Source organism: Aulonocara sp. 'chitande type north' Nkhata Bay, linkage group LG11 (assembly GCF_057382095.1).
Source record: "Aulonocara sp. 'chitande type north' Nkhata Bay isolate Kocher_YH1m ecotype deep benthic linkage group LG11, A_spYH_male_GT1.1, whole genome shotgun sequence".
Taxonomy (NCBI): Eukaryota; Metazoa; Chordata; class Actinopteri; order Cichliformes; family Cichlidae; genus Aulonocara; species Aulonocara sp. 'chitande type north' Nkhata Bay.
The window spans coordinates 23,136,301-23,153,664 of record NC_141354.1 but is presented as its reverse complement, the minus strand read 5'-3'; the positions used below and the strand labels follow the sequence as shown (position 1 = coordinate 23,153,664).

At 40.2% G+C, this 17,364-nt stretch overlaps 1 protein-coding gene across 4 annotated transcripts; it reads right to left on the bottom strand.

The window, feature by feature from the left end:
• Positions 1–724: 724 nt before the first annotated feature.
• On the bottom strand, positions 725–8,465 carry LOC147318952 (uncharacterized). Of its 4 annotated transcripts, none has more exons than XM_086311176.1 (6): positions 8,127–8,465; positions 7,079–7,346; positions 2,878–3,900; positions 2,480–2,635; positions 2,070–2,162; positions 725–1,637 (listed from the first exon to the last, which is right to left on the bottom strand). In XM_086311176.1, the coding sequence occupies exons 3-6, from the start codon at positions 3,892–3,894 to the stop codon at positions 1,314–1,316; spliced, it is 1,590 nt and encodes a 529-aa protein (XP_086167302.1). In that variant the 5' UTR covers positions 3,895–3,900; positions 7,079–7,346; positions 8,127–8,465; the 3' UTR covers positions 725–1,313. The 4 variants fall into 4 exon arrangements, with proteins under 4 accessions (XP_086167302.1, XP_086167304.1, XP_086167301.1 ...); XM_086311178.1 differs by having other exon boundaries at positions 8,163–8,465; XM_086311175.1 differs by having other exon boundaries at positions 7,079–8,465.
• Positions 8,466–17,364: the final 8,899 nt, after the last annotated feature.

The window sequence follows — 17,364 nt, the reverse complement described above, 5'->3', positions numbered from 1 at the left end:
TCTTTGGATCAAATTGTCATCACCCGGCATTGAGGAGGTCAGGGAAGAAGTACAACAGTGAGTGCGTACAGTCACGTGTAAAACACAGAAGAAAACAATTCCTAAAGATTACTTAATGAAAGTACAAGAAATCATTTCTAAGAGAGTTTGAGCTGTGTTTAAGATTTATTAGGAAACTCTGGTTTTGTGCTATATGCTGTATGCGCTACGTGCTGATGAATGTTTCAGAAAATTTCTACACATATTTAACATTTTCATAGCAAAATTTGAAGAAATTAGAGACTTGAGGCATTTTTAAGGCACAGTACTGCACTGAAAAAAGAAAATAGTTGAACCAACTTAATTGAATTATTTCAATTGGTAACACCAAATTTAATTAAGTTCTTTGAAATTAAGTTAATACATTAAATTAACACAACTGATTTAAGTTACATGTACTTAATAAATTAATTGCTGTCAAATAAACATTTTGCATTAATCCAACTTAAAATTAAGACATTTCAACTTAAAGTTTTCAGTTTTTCCAACCCAATAATTTGCATAACCCAAAAGTAAAATATTGCTCTTTGCTAACCTAATAATGTGGTTTAGTGTAAATTACTTTTTGTAGTGACTCTAAAATGAAATTTTAGTTTGTATAATAAAGCTTAAATCAAAATTTTAAGTTGCCTGAAAATATTTTTCAAAAATTCAAAATCCAATGTTTTTTTTTTTTTAAATGCTTTATTGTATAAATGTAATAAAGTATTACCTTTATGGCAACCAACACAGCTTTTGGTCAAATACATTACACATTTGTCCTTTTTGAAACACATATGCACAAAATGCAAGTAATGCTTAGTAGGACCACAAAGTTGTCAACAAAGTGTAAAGTGCAACACAGTATTACACAAATATCAATCTTAACACATACAGTGTCAACTATGAAAAAGTGCCCCAAGAGTATACAGAAACTTCTCTTCAGCTATAGCCAATGAATAAATATCTGAACAGTGTAGCTGACCAATGGGGATGAAAAAATATAAACACTCCTCTAGAGTTTTAGAATGTCACAACAGTTTGTTGTATAACTGAGCACATCAAACCTGAAATGCAACCTTTCCCTTGAAACGAAGGCAAATATGTCTGAAAAAAAATTAAAAAATAAATAAAAATACCATAAAAGCACATTAAATTGGGGTTTGAGGTCTCTTGGAGCATAAAATAGGCCCAACATCCAAAAGAGACTACATATTTTACATGCTATATGTCCAAACACAGTTGTTCCTTCGCATTATGGCACAAGGCCATTTGTTGGTCATTGTTCTGTGCCATTACTGGGAGCTTTGAAGTTTGATATACAGATTTTGGACTTTGGGGGACATCTTGTGCTGATCAAGCTGCATGAAGATTTTTTGGAGCACTTCAAAAGTGAAGCGAAAGGGTTTTGGATAAGCTAAGTTGAGTGCATAGATCAAACCTAGAAGCAGGGCACAAGCTGAGGCAACTGAAGTTAGTTCATGCAACACTTCCACACCCTCAATGACAATGCCAATGTCTTCAGGTGGCTCCTGCAGTCCCTCCCCCTCCTTCCGAATCACATACACTGCCATGGTGACCTCCTCCAGGTCCCTCTGAACATCATCTGCTCCACAGTCCTACAGAGGGGTACAAGACACAAACACAAATCATCATTAGCCTCACTTCTTACTGTGATTAAGTGTTTGGGTGATGTACCAATATGTGTTATGTGCTGGGCTATTTCTTGGCTGGGTGTCATCACACACCAGAAACAGCAGAGAGAGGTGTATCAATCTGACTCTAATCAAATTGTAAGCAAGAAAGATAAGATTTCCCAACATGTCAAACTATTCCTTTGAACTTAAATAATCAAGTAAGCCCGTCTTACTTAAAACAAAGTCAATCCGATATGTAATGTGTTGTTGCTGGGAATTACATAATGTCCAATATGGTCATGATAATAAATACATGTCAGCAATCCAACTAGGGTTCACGTGTTATGTTTGTTCTAACAGTTAACTTTTTTGTGTCCCTTTGACAAGATGTGCTGACAAACTGTTGAAACTTACAAGGTATTCCTTGATCAGGCCATCTGCATCTTCTCCCAGGAAGATGGTGAGGGCTTTCAGCACACATTCCCTCCGATGATTAATGTCCACAGTCTAGAACAACAAATGTTGAGTAATTTTAAACTCTAAATTTCATAAGACAGACATCCTTACTCTTATTGCTTAACTTACAAGTACTTTATTTAAAAACAGTAATTCCCAAGCCCAGAGATTCATTACAGAAAGAAAAGGGGATGAGTTCAGTGGAGTCGCTAAAAACATTCATGCATATGAAAGCCATGATTAGCATTGGCCTGCCCATATTGTCTTTATGAAAGATTCAGTTAAATATATATATATTTTTTTGGATTCAGATATATTTTGACAGCCCTCTTAGTTACGAAGCATCTTGTTTGATGGTACAGATTTACCTGGTCCAATGTGTCCAAGATGTTCGCAATCTTTTGGCGTGTTGCTCCTCCTTTGGCACGTATGACTTTGATCAGCTGACTTGAGTGCATGTCTAACTGAGCCATGAACTTCCACTCAAGAGGAACAGCCATGAGCCTCTGGAACTCTGTATTTATCTAAAAACAAAACACAAATGACAGTAGATATTGTATTATGGAACAAAATGCTGAAACTGATTGTATGCCAAAATGTCTATATCCCAAAAAGTATAACATATATGGGAATTCAAAATGTAAATTCTTTCATTAAGTTCAGTGTTATAAAATCTCAACCAAATCAAGTTATGACCGATTCATGAAAGTTAACTGCAATAAATCCCGAAGCATACAGACTTCGATCACTTCAGTTCCATTCTTACCTCTTTCTGTGTGAAGAGTGCAGGCCATCTGTCCTTCAGTTCCTGAATGCTTGGTTCTTGGTTTACCACCTCATGTCGTCTGTAGGCAAACGTGTTAGCCATTTTGTCTGCGATGACCCTTTCATTGTCCCTTATCCCGATCTCTGTCAGAAGTTCTAGTCTCACTTTTTCCATGCTGTCCAGAGTCTCACCAGTAGGAAAGGATGGATAAAAGTTAGCTTCAGAACGTTTTGGCTTCTTCACTTTTTTAGCAGGGAAAGCATCTGTAGTAGCTTTAGATTTCAGTGAGTTTACACACAGCTCTGGACACCCCTGTAATTTGAGCTGGGTCCTGTAGTTTGCCATTTTGTACTTCAGTCGTTGTTTCCAACCGTAGCAGCCATTGAATGATCCAGGTTCTTTCAAACATGGGTGCTTTTTGATAAGGGCCTCTGCAGCTGCGCAGAAATGTGCATCCTCTGGATAGGCCTTGTAACGGTAAATTTCTTCTGCAACTCTTTTCAGGATATCAGACAGCATTCGGGCGCTTAAAGTCAACATTTTTTGGCTCACACGGTACTCAGTATTCCCCCTCTCTAGCTGTAGCTCTGTGTCATATGAAAATTGGGGAATTGCAAAGTCTTCTGGCCACTGTTGTGTTCGAGATGACATAGATTCAGGGGATGAGAGGATAATTGTGTCATTTGATGCCACCGAAATACCGTCATCAGACTCAAATGAAAGAGACAGAGATGAAGTGGACTGATCGGCACTGATCAAAGGTGGATTTGTTTGCTGGTGGATCACTTTGATTGTCCCCAAATTCCGAAGTTCGGTGGTAGAATTCAGATTAAAGAAGTCGTTGCCAAAGTCTTGGTCCATGTATTGCAGTCTGAAGTTACCTTTTAACCCAAAGGTAGTCTTTATCGTGCTGAGAAGGTCTTCAAGTGACTCTGGGATGCCATTTGGAAGAGTCAGCTTTTCAATGTTGTTCTCTCCTAAAATCACCTTCAGTCTTGCAGGTGTTGAACCAGCCATGGTGGTCTGAGAACAAAGCACAAGCACAGTTAGTGAGGATCAACATGTAAACCACTGACATTTCCAATTAGGAGAATTTAATGTCAAACTAGAGGAAAAGAGAGAAGGCAAAGAGAGGAGGAAAGGGGAGGAGAAAATGAAGAGGAGAGGTGGAGATCAGCTGAGGCAGCGAGGAGAGAAGGCAAACCGAAGAGGAGAAGGGAGGAGAAGAGAGATGGCGAGAATATGGGAGACATTGAAGAGAAGAGAGAAGGAGAGGAGGTGAGGAGAATATAGGAGACAATAAGGAGAGGAAAGAAGAAAAAGAGAAGAGAAGCAGAAGGGGGGAGAGCATAGGATTAGCATTCACTGACTGGAATCCAGCGACCTGCATTAAAAAAAATGACATAACTGATGAATTGCCAATGACATCATCACACCACTTTGGCTTGCAGTATAAAATAAATATGTTCTGAGAACACATTAGTATCGTATGGGTCTGGGTTTTGTTTTCCCACTTAAGAAAATACTTTATCATATTTTGAGGCCTCACCATTTAAACATGGACATATCTTTTCAAGGTGACAAGACGCATCCCTCTAATATTGTAGTCTGCCAGTGGGTAGGTATCATGCAGTTCTTGTGGCTCAACAAGTTCCACTTCTTTGCTTGGTGATGTTTTGAGATCATAAGCTCTGTAGTGTTCCATATACCATCCGCTAAGCTTTTTCAGAATGAAGATTAGTTTGTCCTGCAGTATCACCATTTGGATGATTTCACCAAACTCTGGCAGTCCTCCCAGTGAGCCGTGGATCAAGATCATCCCACACTTGTAGATTATTCCATTATATGCTACACTTTTAGCCAAGCACACATTGTCCATATCTGGAGACTTCTGTCTCAGTGCATTTGAGATGTCCTTGTTAAGAACATCAATGTGAACAGTGGAAACATCTGTTACTTCCAGTGGGGGTTTGGCAAAGCTAATTGCATGCAAATGATATGCAATCTGATACTGATGTCTCTGTGAAAGGGAAAGAAGTACATTTTTGAAGCATCTGATGTTCCTTGCAACTCTTTTAAAAAAACTATGCTTTGCTTCGAATCGCATAGTCCATAGTGCAACCAGTGGCCCAAACTTACGGATCAAGTATGGATAATGTTCCAAGTAGTGGTGCTTTGGTTTAAGATTAACATCTGGGAAAACCTCTTGAAACTTGATTCTGTGCTCGGAGATCTTAAAACCAAGATATGCAATGGAGTCCTCAGTATGAACAGGACTGACAACAAGATCAACAATGTCCTTCAAGTCTGTTAAGATGTGCCAAGCAGGCTCCTCACAGGGTACACTCTGCCCAACGAACAAAGGCAAAAATCTGATAAGACTCCAGTTCTCGTGTGCATTCCCTCCTACACTTTTTTTGGATGCAAAACTGAGAGCCACAGGATGAGGTCGATTTGTTTTGTCAGCCCACTTAAAGTTGAAAGATGATATTGCTTCATTCAATGTACATAATGTGAAATACTTTTTTTTGATTAACAAATTGAGGCAAAGCGCAAGTTCAAAAGGAACAATTCCCTCAAAAAGATCATGTACAACATCAGGTGGAAACCCAGTGGTAACATCAAAATGTGAGAGGTGCTTTGACAAAATACACTTTGATTTCACACCATAATAACTGGGCCATTTGTTTTCCTCAATAATTCGTAAATGATCTGCATGAATGTCTTTTGTTCTTAAAGTAAAGACTTCACTTCTGACTTCAATAGTCTGGAACTCTGATGTTTCTGCAGTGCAAAATCTACATACGTATGTCCCTGAGAAATTTTCAAAGAATCCAGCAATACTGTGTGCACCAAGGTTGTCGGCAACAACACACTGAACAGTGCCTTTTACTGTTCTGCCCAACTTTGACAGAAATATCCCACTCTGTTCCAAAATTACAAGATCATTAATTACAGGTTTTAACACTTTCTCATACCCATAGCACTTCAGATCATTACTTTTGATTAAAGCAGCCAAATAGATTGAGGTTAAAGCAGAATTACAGCCTGGTGGCAAATTACCCAAAACCCAGTACAATCCACAAATTTTATGCTTCCTCCGTGATGTACCAAGGGGATTACATATTTCGAATTCATCAATGTATAATATCAATGAAATGCTTTCCTGCTTGGACAACAGTCCATTTTCATGGAAGAAGTCACCATCGAAGATAGTTTTGTAGTGCACATAAGTTTTTTGAGGCTGATTATCTACAGTATTCAAATTAACAGCCTGATCCAAGATTGTCTGGCAGTCAAGAATATGCTGCAAAGACTTTAAAATTGAAATATATTGGAATGACTTGTTATTTTTTCGGTCAAGTATATATTCCACTGGTTCCACTACTTTAAAGTGGCTCTTATAGTATGCTTTTCGTCTCCAAGGACTGGAAAGTGGACCTTTATCTCCAATTGCTTTTTTTACAGGGTTTGTCTCACAGAGTACACTGGCTAGCTTTTCAACAACTGACTGGTCAAATTGGCATCCGTTGTCTTGTAATACTTGGCTAATAGTCTTTTGGGTAATCGCCACAGAAACAGAACCAATCAAATAGTTTAACTCCTGCAAAAGCTCATCTACAGCTGCATTAGACACAAGAAAGATGTGTTCCAACTTAAGGAGCACTGAAGCAATTTTAAGCTCAATATCCTTCTCTAAGTTTTCAGAATACCCATTGTCAAAAGCAGAATTTAAATTTACATCACTCTCTATAATTTCCACATCTGAAATATCACTGGCAACACTGGCAAAAGATTCATCAACAGAACTTATTCCAGGCTTAAATGTGTTCACTGTACCAGAGTGTTTTCTGTATTTATGACTTTTGAAGTTCTCATAGACATTGGTTTTATATTCACAGTTTTGGAACACACATGTTACAGTCTCCTTATTTTTAAGATGCTGATAGATATGTTGAAAATATTCTCTTTCTGTGGAGAGTTGATTATGGCCACAAATATGGCAAGTGAATGTGGACGCAGCTTTGGAGACTGCTTGTTGGGCAGGGTGATTTCTTGATAGATGGCTCAGTAGGGCGTTCCAAGTCTTGAACCTACATGCACAATTTAAATAAGTGCATGGATATGAGTGGCCTCGTCCGTAATGCCTATGAAACTGAATTAAGTTTAAATGAGACATTACTATTTTGAACTTGCATACCTTTGTTGTTGATAAACTGAAAGTACGCAAGTTCACAGGTAAAACGAGCTGCCTGGCACGCCTCCACACAGGAATGCCCCTCTTGAAGTAGTCACAGAGCTGAGAAGAAGTTAGGTCAGAAGGTGGCGATGGGGCATCACATTGGACACCAAGCCAAAGGTTGTGGCACTGTCCAGGGTTCCAACCAGAGGTGATGTAATCTTTCTGCCATCAGCAGACACCCCTCTGGAGAGGTTGACAGGAAGGAAAGGAAGCGCTACCCAAAGTCCTAAAGATTAAAGATATGTTCGAGTTAGTCTGTCGATCTTTCATCATGTTTACAGTGTTCATCTGCATCTATGTACTTATATATGTATTCAGACACAGACCAGAAGTGTGCTAGGTCTACAAGAAATCTGATGGCTGTATTTTCTGTGTTCAATAGCGTAATACTTTCTTCTATGATTTCTAATTTTGATTTTCTGCCGCACACCATCTCCCTCTCACACGGCTGATCCGTGCGTGTACGAGCGCTGCACGCACCCTTTCTCCTCGCCTTCTTAACGTTATGTACATTGAAAGCAATGCAAGCGGCAGTAAATGCATGCTTCCTGGAGCCACCACAGCTAAACTTTACCTCCTACATCACCCGTGGCCGTGACCGCGTGAACTATTCGCGCCGACAGGCATACTGCGAACAACCACTCGTGTATAAATGCGCGCGCCCGAAGTAACGTATTCTGAAGAGAACCGCGGCCCAGCTTGCCGCTATAATGTGCTAATGCTAATGAATAACTAACAGTAAGCCAACACCGACACACTGCATGAATACACAACTTTAAGCTAGCGTTACGATATTAAAACAAGAGAGTACCGCCGGAAAACTACTAACTTAACCTACATGTCCAAGCACAAACTACCAACAGGTCTGACATTTCGCTAATGTTAGCAGGGCTGAATGATAGCGGTTTGGTCAGGTCAGTTTACTAAACACTTAACAAACTTAACAATACAGTTGGAATATTTTTATATCTAATATATTAAAATATGTGTTCTACATTTGACTTACCTTCAAGGACTATGGAAAAAGTAATATCTTCGTTACCTTATTGACCAAATTGTTCACGAGGTCCTGCCTGCAGCCAAGTGCCTCTCAAATTGTTGTTCTCAACCGCAAGTAGAAAATTCTGGAGAAGGCGGAGACGTCATGACATCAGATGCACTGCGTCAGGAGAAACCTAATTGATGCAGGTTGACTCTAATGAGAATAGCAGGTTACATGTGTACTGAGGGAACAACACGTAATAACAAGTTGATATACTCCACAAATTTAGACTGGCTCCACTAAAGCAGAAATCTTAATGAAACTGACTCTGAACTTTACATAACTTCAACTACTGCTGAAATACACTTTTTAGAGTGTGTAATTCGCTGGTAATAAACAGTAAATTTATACTGAGTAGAATATTCTGAAGTAGAAAATACCAACAGCAGGACATCAGTCAAGGGAATTTTGCTTTGCAGTAAAATATGTTTTTCTGCATCTTTTAGCATTTTCACCAACTTGAGTTTTTAAAGTATATGGCAACAGCAATTTTTTACAAAAAAACCCCCCCAAACCCCCCAAAGGTTTCTCAAAAGCAAAACTCTGAACTAATTTTAAGAGTGCCAAATTGTAGCTGCTTGTCTTTTCTGCCCTCACAATATTATGTGAGTAGAAATTCTATTGGAGTCAACATTTACCACATTTAATCTTTAATGAGACTCCTAATTTTATCACATTTTCCTTTTCGAAGCATCAGTCAGAATTGTCCACGCTTGGTGAAAATTCTGAAGCCATGATGCGAGTCTAGTCTTATCAGAGAAGACAGATGGGATTGTCGATAGTTGACAGACATGCTGATAACGGATTTTGGTCTTATCTCCAATCACTTCATAGGGTGGAAAGCCTGACAGGCTGCATCTTCAAAGCGACAAAAGGCCAGAAACACACCATGCTCTGACAGATGGAGGGACCGCTTTTAATAACCTCAGTGCCACCATGGCCCAGCAACGATGCCAGAAGCAGGGGAGCCAGTGAGGGACACCATACTGTTGCACCTTCCTCGCTGTCACATCTGTAAGATAGGATCTGTCCTAGCATTACAAAAATTGCAATACAGTAGAAGGGCCACTTGTGGTCAAAGTGAAATTTGCTCTTTCAGTTTGCTTTGAAATGTTAATGTTTCCTTTACATGTGGTCACCTTTAAATGTAGCGCCCAGATGTCTGGTCACAAGTTTGCGTCCCTTTGAGGTTTCTTAATTTGAACACAATTAATGCAGCGTCCCTCAAGACTATGCAATGCTGCTGATTTAATATCCTTCGATGTTTTTTGCTCAGTTGTTTAACAGCAACTCTGATGGTGCCTTGAAGTTCTTGCAGATCATATCAGGTCAAAGGCATTTAAATAGAAACGCTCAGTTCATGTGACGCTTCCATAGCTGGACTGACATCTCGCAAGCTTCAGCAAAGCTGCTTTAACTGTCTCAGTGACAGTTATGCTAAGAGTCACCACTGAAAGCAGAGCGTTAATGTTAACTGATCTTGTCTTTGAACAGTGCACTGAATTCTAATGTCAACAGTCATGCTCATTTTTCATTAGCATTATGAATCACTGCCTCAGCTCATCATTCTGTTGCTGTAATGACTCACTGCTGTGTAGGTTTGTCGTAACATAACCAATAATTCCCTCAACAACTCCTCAAAGACATAAGGGTTTTGAATCGCCAGAGATAATGTTTGAAGCAAAAAGCCTCACATAATGAGACACTTGTGATCCTTTAAGCATCATATTGCAGTGAAGGGAGTAAAAGGGACAGCTCCCTAGAGAATCTTGTCTATTGACTAGCCTAGCCGCTGATAAATAATCTATAATCCAAAAGTGCAATTTGATGTAAATGATACAAGTCTCTTAATGTCTAACAGGAGCACATTTTAAAAGTGTCCAAAGAGCACAGCTACTGAAAGAGTTTATTGGTTATTTCCAGCCTACGACCTCCACAATAATTTGAGAGCTATACTAAAAGCGTAAGATGGTGAAAGCAAATATTTTAGAGTGTTTGTTTTGACCAAAGCATTTATAAGGGGGGTAAAAGCTATTCAAGCACTGACTGACAATGGTGACCAACCTATTCTCACTCATGAGTAAATACAGGAGCATTCACACACTGGTAATTGTTTGTTTATGTATTTATGTTTTATAAGACACATTCATTTAAAATGTGTTATATACAATATACATAAATTATTAGATTAGGTGGAGCTAAGTGGGCACCAAAGCTTAAGCTGTCCTTAGAGTTTTAAAAGCCAGACAGATGTGCAAAATGAAATAACTAAAATATAGGTGAAATTTTATTTGAGAAATTAGCTGTAGCATTTTCTTAATTTCTCTCTCGTACTAGGTTCTGCTTTCCCACTGCTGTCTGAGTATCCAGCAGTGGGGGGAATGACAGATTTGTTTTATCTGTTGTTTTGACTGAGTCACCTCTACCTAAAAACATAGCATACAACTGTAGTACAACCTACCCCCCAAAATAAAAGCAGACTGTTGATGAGCAGCAGGGAACCTCAGGCTCAAACTATGCACATCTGTCAGGCAGGTTTTCAGCAAAAGTATGCTGCATTATTAATGACGTGCCGCTTGGAGGCTAAGCCTAGGGATGACATCTGTCAAAGAGTAGCACATCTCTTTCGAGGTTGGGGTACTTCAGTCCAGACTGACGTGCAGGGAGGAGCACGTGTGTGTGTGTGTGTGTGTGTGTGTGCATGCCCGTCTGACTGTGTGTGCTTGAGTATGTGTTAAGGGATCTTCTGAGTTGACCTTCACGTTCCTCAAGCTTTATTCATCACCCACTTTTCCGACTAATTTCTTACATTGCTTTCCCTTTTTTACTATGCAATTTTATGCTGCTTTGTCTGACAACACACTTGAGGCTATTTTAGAACTCATTAGTTTAATTGGCAATAAACTGCAATTATTTTTGCAGCTGCAAACTGTATTTCTAGGCTACCACACACACTGCTGGACTAGCAAATGAAAAGAATGCCAGTTCCAGCTTCTCAGATTTCTCCCCCTACATCCTGCGTGGCGTGATAATAATTACTGCTCAGAGGGAAGGTAAGTTCATCTAGAAATTTCCCTTCCACCAAATGAGCTGATTTCTTCTCTGCTGTTTTAATAATAATAATAATACATTTGCAGGCTTGTCTGTGGCTCAATAAAAAAAATAGATGAATAAATAATAAGCTCAATTGAAGGCACTTGGTCGACGTTCGTGCTCCGGGTTTTCCTCCCTTACATGAAAACTTTACTATTCCCTGCTCACATTAATTATTAATACATTTAGGAATGCAAGTATACGCTTGGAAACCTTACTAATGTGAGGGGATTTTACACACCAATGCCTTGCAGTAGTTACACTGAAAACAGGCATTTTTGTTAGAATTGTGGTGTTTGTCCACTATATCTTATCACTACATTCACTTGAAAATTCAGAGTCAAAAGGGGGAAGCTTTAGATAATACACGTAATGTAGTATGATGCATGATAATATCTAATGTAGCAGAGGTGCTGTACTTGCAATTGATTCCTATAGTAACTTAAAAAAAGAAATAACTGCACAGTACTTTTCCACGAGAAAACCTGAAAATTGTTAAAAATCCATGCAATGAAAAATGAAGGTGGAAAGAGGCAATCATGTTAGTGGGAAAGGTGGACTAACTAAAAAAAATCAAAATTCATTTGAGACCAGTTAATAGACTCCTACCCAACTGTATAATGTATCACAAAAAGGTACAAGGTCTACTTCATGACTGGTATGTCAGAGGTTGTGCAATTTACCTCTGTGAATGAACGTGTACTGCAGAGGGAGGAATGTGTTCCATATATGTCTGTGTGTATTTCCCTGCATTTGTTTTTTTTATGTGTGCATGTGTGCATGTGTGAGTATATCTTTCAGGCAATGAGACCTTGGACAGGAGAGTAATTGATTCAGAGAATCTTCAAATCAATTCTTGGACAGCTGGGGCCGAGGAGATTAGAAGTGAAGCACGGGCAGCCTGGAGTGCAGTCAGACAGGCCCCAGAGCAAACAGTAATCTCAGGATTATAGACCTGGGGGAGATGTACCTGTTTTCTCTCATTTCGTTCCCTCTTGCTCTCCCAGCAGTGACAGTCTATATTCACTGCTAACCACTTTTCCCCAAAATGCTGTACTCCCTCTTCCATTTGTAGAGCTTCACAATGAAAAGGTGACTAAAAGCTTCTGCTGACATCGAGGTACAATCTTAGCGAGAGGGTATGAATGTAAGGAAATTGGTGGAGGATGTGGGCTGACTGATATATGCCGTCAGATGACTTTTGACCTTTTCATTCTCTGCATTTCTTTTAAATAAACGTCAGAGGCAGCCAAGTCAGAGGCAAGAAGAGATTATCTGGGCATGCAGCTCAAAGGAAGCACTTAACCTAATGAAGTAAATAAGGTAGAGTGTTCAAAGGTCATTTGTATAATTGTTTTGGTTGGACATATTGCAGCAGAATGATCCAGACCTTTGTCCCATGGCTGGAATGTATCTTGTTGGCCTTTCCAGCTGATTGGATTAATTCACAGGAGTAAATGTGTCAGCTTAATAGTGGAAAAAATGGGTACTTTTATACAGAAATCAAGTATAGGCAGGGGCGCAGTCACAAAAGCATCCGATGCAATGTTTTCTATCTGCCATGTTTCAGTTTATCTTCTTTTTTTAACCATGAACTGAAGCCCAAATTAAGTATGACTCAAAGACCCACTGAATGGATCTTTAAATTCACAAACTATATCTTGGTATGACTGGAAAGAACACCCAAATTCATTACATCACCTGCTGTATTTTCCACAATTTTCATAGTTTCTCAAATGAACAAGGCTGCAGCCGTTCACAATGCAAGCTTAATGCTCACTCAACAATCACTAACTTGAGGTACTCGCTTACTGAAAAGAAAACAGTCATGCTTTTTCTTGTTACTATTTAGAGAACCAACACAATAAGACATATTTAAGACTTTAGATATTAAAGTTTTGCCTCATATAGCACAACAAATGAGAACTAAATATACTATGACAATGACTCACAGTGTATTTTACCCCTGACTTTTCTAATAGGCTGTAGGATAACTGTTTACTTCCACAGCATAGCAGCAGCTCTGGAATAAAGAGATAACATATTTGCAATGAATAACAAGAGACTGCCAACAGTACAATTGAGCTGACACTACCAAACGCACAGTAACCATGACGCTGTATCTTCGCCTGGGAGAAATGAATCACACTTAGTCTGTTTATCAAACTACCTCATGTTACCCATGCATTTGGCATTGCAACACTAAAAATGACTAGTTCCACTTGTTGGACATGAAATCTCTCAGAAAGCCTTTGGAAACTTACCTCTAGGTTCTGAGTGAGCAGAAGCTGCTTGGATTGCTGGTGTTTAATGCCAAACAACATTTGCTTGTTTCAGCTTCTCAGTTGTTTGCATACTTCTCTTTCTGTTTTATACTATTACAAAATATGCATTTTTGTTTTTGTGACTGGAGCTGTCACAGTTGAAATGATAATCCATCGTATAATCATTAGTCGCAGCCCTAAACTATGCGCATCAAACACTCTTTTCTTTGAGGAAATGATCTGACCTGCAGCTCTTATTCTCACAGTAGCTTCTCAAAAAAAAGAAAAATTGAGCATGTTTTGTTTGAAGAGATGATAAGAGGAAAAATAGCTGGTGGATGAATATCTCAGTCAGCATATTCCTGCTGGAGGGAGCTCAAATGTGGTCCTGTAACGGGATGAGACTGCTGTCAGCTGTGTGGTCACATTGATGAGAATGGTGGCTCCCTCAATTCTCCATCAAGGGCTTGACAGGCTCTTAAGGTGATTACTGGCAGATTAGCATTACAGTAATCACAAGATGATTCCTGACATGGAAGTGATTGTTTCTCCACAGTTCATGACCTTGGCAGAAGCATTCTTCCTGGCAACTGAGTGAGATGAGGCCGGGCCGATGAGAAAACCTCTGACTGTGTTCAGCGTGCAAAGGAAATTCAAGATGCATCAACGCACTGTCATATTGCATTTTGCAGCCTGTCGCTTAGTGTAGAAGCTTGTGAATTACAGATCCTAGCTAATTTGCTCTTATAATCTTTATTAGCAGGGTGCATATCTTTAAAAGTAATTTCTGATTTTTCACCTAAGACATTTTACATTTCTCTGTGATGCGAATGCAAGTCTCAAAGGCAAAATGGCAGAAAAATCCTGAGATTTAGAGCAGCCTGAACACCGAGGAAAGAAGGCCCATAACTGATTACTTACTTAGATCTTTCATACTGAACTTATGCATAAACTTCATTTAAAAAAGACAAAGAGTGTGCACCCTGCTATTTACACTAGGAGGCTTTACTTAAGAACAACAGCGAAAATCTTGATGAAGTGACATCTGCTAGTACTTATTTTCAGTGAGAAACAGGCAGGCTAAGTTGCAGTGAAGCAGCCATATCCTAGTGTGCATGAATGGATTACACCACACACACACACACACACACACACACACACACACACACACACACACACACACACACTATATATATATATATATATATATATATATATATATATATATATATATATATATATATATATATATTAAAGTATATATATAAATATATACCTTTGAGGTAGTATCATTGAAATTTCCTTATTTATCCAAAAATTCTATTTTGGCAGTCCTGGACTACCTACAGCTTCACTGTACATATTAAAATTTACAAGGACATAAACCAGAAGGTTTGAAGGCCAGTCAGAGGCTATAGTATCTGGCAAAGAGCCAGCTAGCTGCTCTCTCTTCCACAAGGGAAAAGAAATGTTTTATGTATTTCTTTCCCAGCCCACATCACTGCAGATGCATCAGTGCAAGCTAAATCTTTATCAGTCACTGTCACGGTCCTGAGTCTGTGGACTCAGTGTTTTTCTGTTTGTATTAGTTATCTTTGTTTTCATGATGTGTTTTGATTCTCTTGGGTTTGATTTCTGTCACTGTATCCCCTAGTTTAGTCCACGTCTGTTCAGTTTCCTGTTTTACTTTGAAAGTCTGTGTACTATGTCAATGTGTTGAGTTTTGCCTCCCCTTGTCTTGTCATGTCTGATGAGTCCCAGCTGTGCTCTCCTCCTGTTTCACATTCCCTAATCACCTCAGTATGTATTTAAGCCCTGTGTTTTTCCCTGCCAGTTGTTGCGTCCTCCACGTTTGTTGTGTGTGTATCCATGGTCGTCTTCCTTCAGCATCTCCTGTCTAGTTAGTTTAAGTTGTTGTTTATGCATCGTCCAAAGGTGACTCTCCAGCAAATAAAGCCGTCGTTTAAGTTAATGTTTTGTCTCCGAGTCCTGCACGTGGGTCCAGCCACTGACAGCCACACAACTCATCGTGACAGAAGGACGCAACCATAACATGGACCCAGCGGACTCAGCTCACCTCGAGAGAGAGGTGGACCTTGCTCACATCTTCGGACTGATGACTCGCATTAGCCACGCCTCAGATTTGCAGACGTTCTCAGTCGGGCTGAATGCAATACAAACCATATTTGACAGAAATCCTCAACTGCGCAAGCTGTCTATTGCCTCGGAGTTCAGCCGTTCGCTGACCCAGGCTAAGGAGGCAGTCAAAGCCCGGGAGCTGGCCCAATTCACCCTCATCTCCTCATCCACACCGCCTCAGTCACAGCGAGCAAGCCTTCTCATGCCGCCGCAGCGGGCGGAGCATTCTAAAGCCCCTCTGCAGCAGCTGAAGTCGCAGCATCGGACTCCTTCCTCCCTCACGTCTGGTTCCGACCACCCCTCACCTGCCTCATGCCTGGCAGGAATGTGGTCGGAGGATGAGGGACCAGTCACTGTTGCTCCGACACCCTCCGTTTTTTCTGTTGCTCCGGTTTCTAAGAGAAAGCGGCGTTCTCGTCGTCGCAGTCCCTCACCGCAACCCGAGTCCAGTTCTGAACTGCTGGACGTGGTGAGTGAACAGAACAGTTGTCACCCGGCTTCTTCCACGCTGGGAATTTCCCGCTCTGAGCCGGCGAATTCGAAGTCGGTTAACTTTTTGACTGTTAACTCAGGGCCTGCAAAGACAGAAACTGATGATCCCAAGGTGGCTGACTCTGAGGCTGTCTTTCGGGACTCTGAGCATTCTAATCTTCCCTCTTTTGTGTCTTCAAAGTTTGAGAATATTCAGGAATCAGATGACCTTATTTCAGAGTCAAAAGAGGTTTTTTGTCCTGTAACTGAGAGTGGTGTTTCTGGGTTTCATTCTGAAAAGACTGGGGTTTCTGTTTTCGCTTCTCAGGCAGGTTATGTTGATTCCGAGCCATCTGTTTTTGGATCAGTTAATAGTGAGTTTCCAGATGTAGATTATATATGTGAATCTGTTATGAAATTTTCTGACTTGGACAATCATGATCTCACTCGGGACATTAAAGATGCAGCTCAAAAGACTATTTCTCTTACCACTAAACTAAACAGGGACAGTTCAATTTCCCAGCCACATTCCATCTATGCTGTGCAGGCTAGAACTCATGAGGCTGTTGTTGGTGTTGCTTCACCCATGGTTTACGCGGCTCACCAGCCAGTTCATTCTGAGGCTTCCTATGATAAACCTCATGTTTCCATAACCTCCCCCGAGTTAAATTTCACAAGCCTAGAGTCTGCTTATTCAAAGACTGTTTGTGTTGCTCATTGTGAACTCTTCCAGACTATACGTCCTGTGACTGTCCAGGTTAAGACCAACCAGGTGTCATCTGCTGTTACCAAGCTGGCAAAAATACTTGGTTTGAACACTGCAGAAGTGGTTGCTCAAGTTAAAGTTTCGGATCCACGATCATGTTTGTATGACTCTGTGCGCCGTGCTTTTCAGCCAGTAGCCCTGGACACTGTGTGTGCAACTTCCCACGCTGCGTTTTGTAAGACTGTGTTTTATGTTGCTTCACACCCAGTTTCTTCAGATACCGCTTGTATAATTCCTCCAGCACCTGTGACTGCCCCTGAACTCGTTTTTTCTAAGACTGCTAACGTCAACCTGGACAACTTAAGAATAGCGGTTTTACCAAGGTCAGCCTGCCGTAAGTCTCGGTTTTCTAGAACCATGTCTGGTGCCATAAACCTGGTTTTCCCAGTGACTGTTACAGTTCCTCTGCTCTCCGCGTCCGGTTCCAGTTCCCAGGCAGACTATGGCTCCGTTCATCCCTGCACCTGTA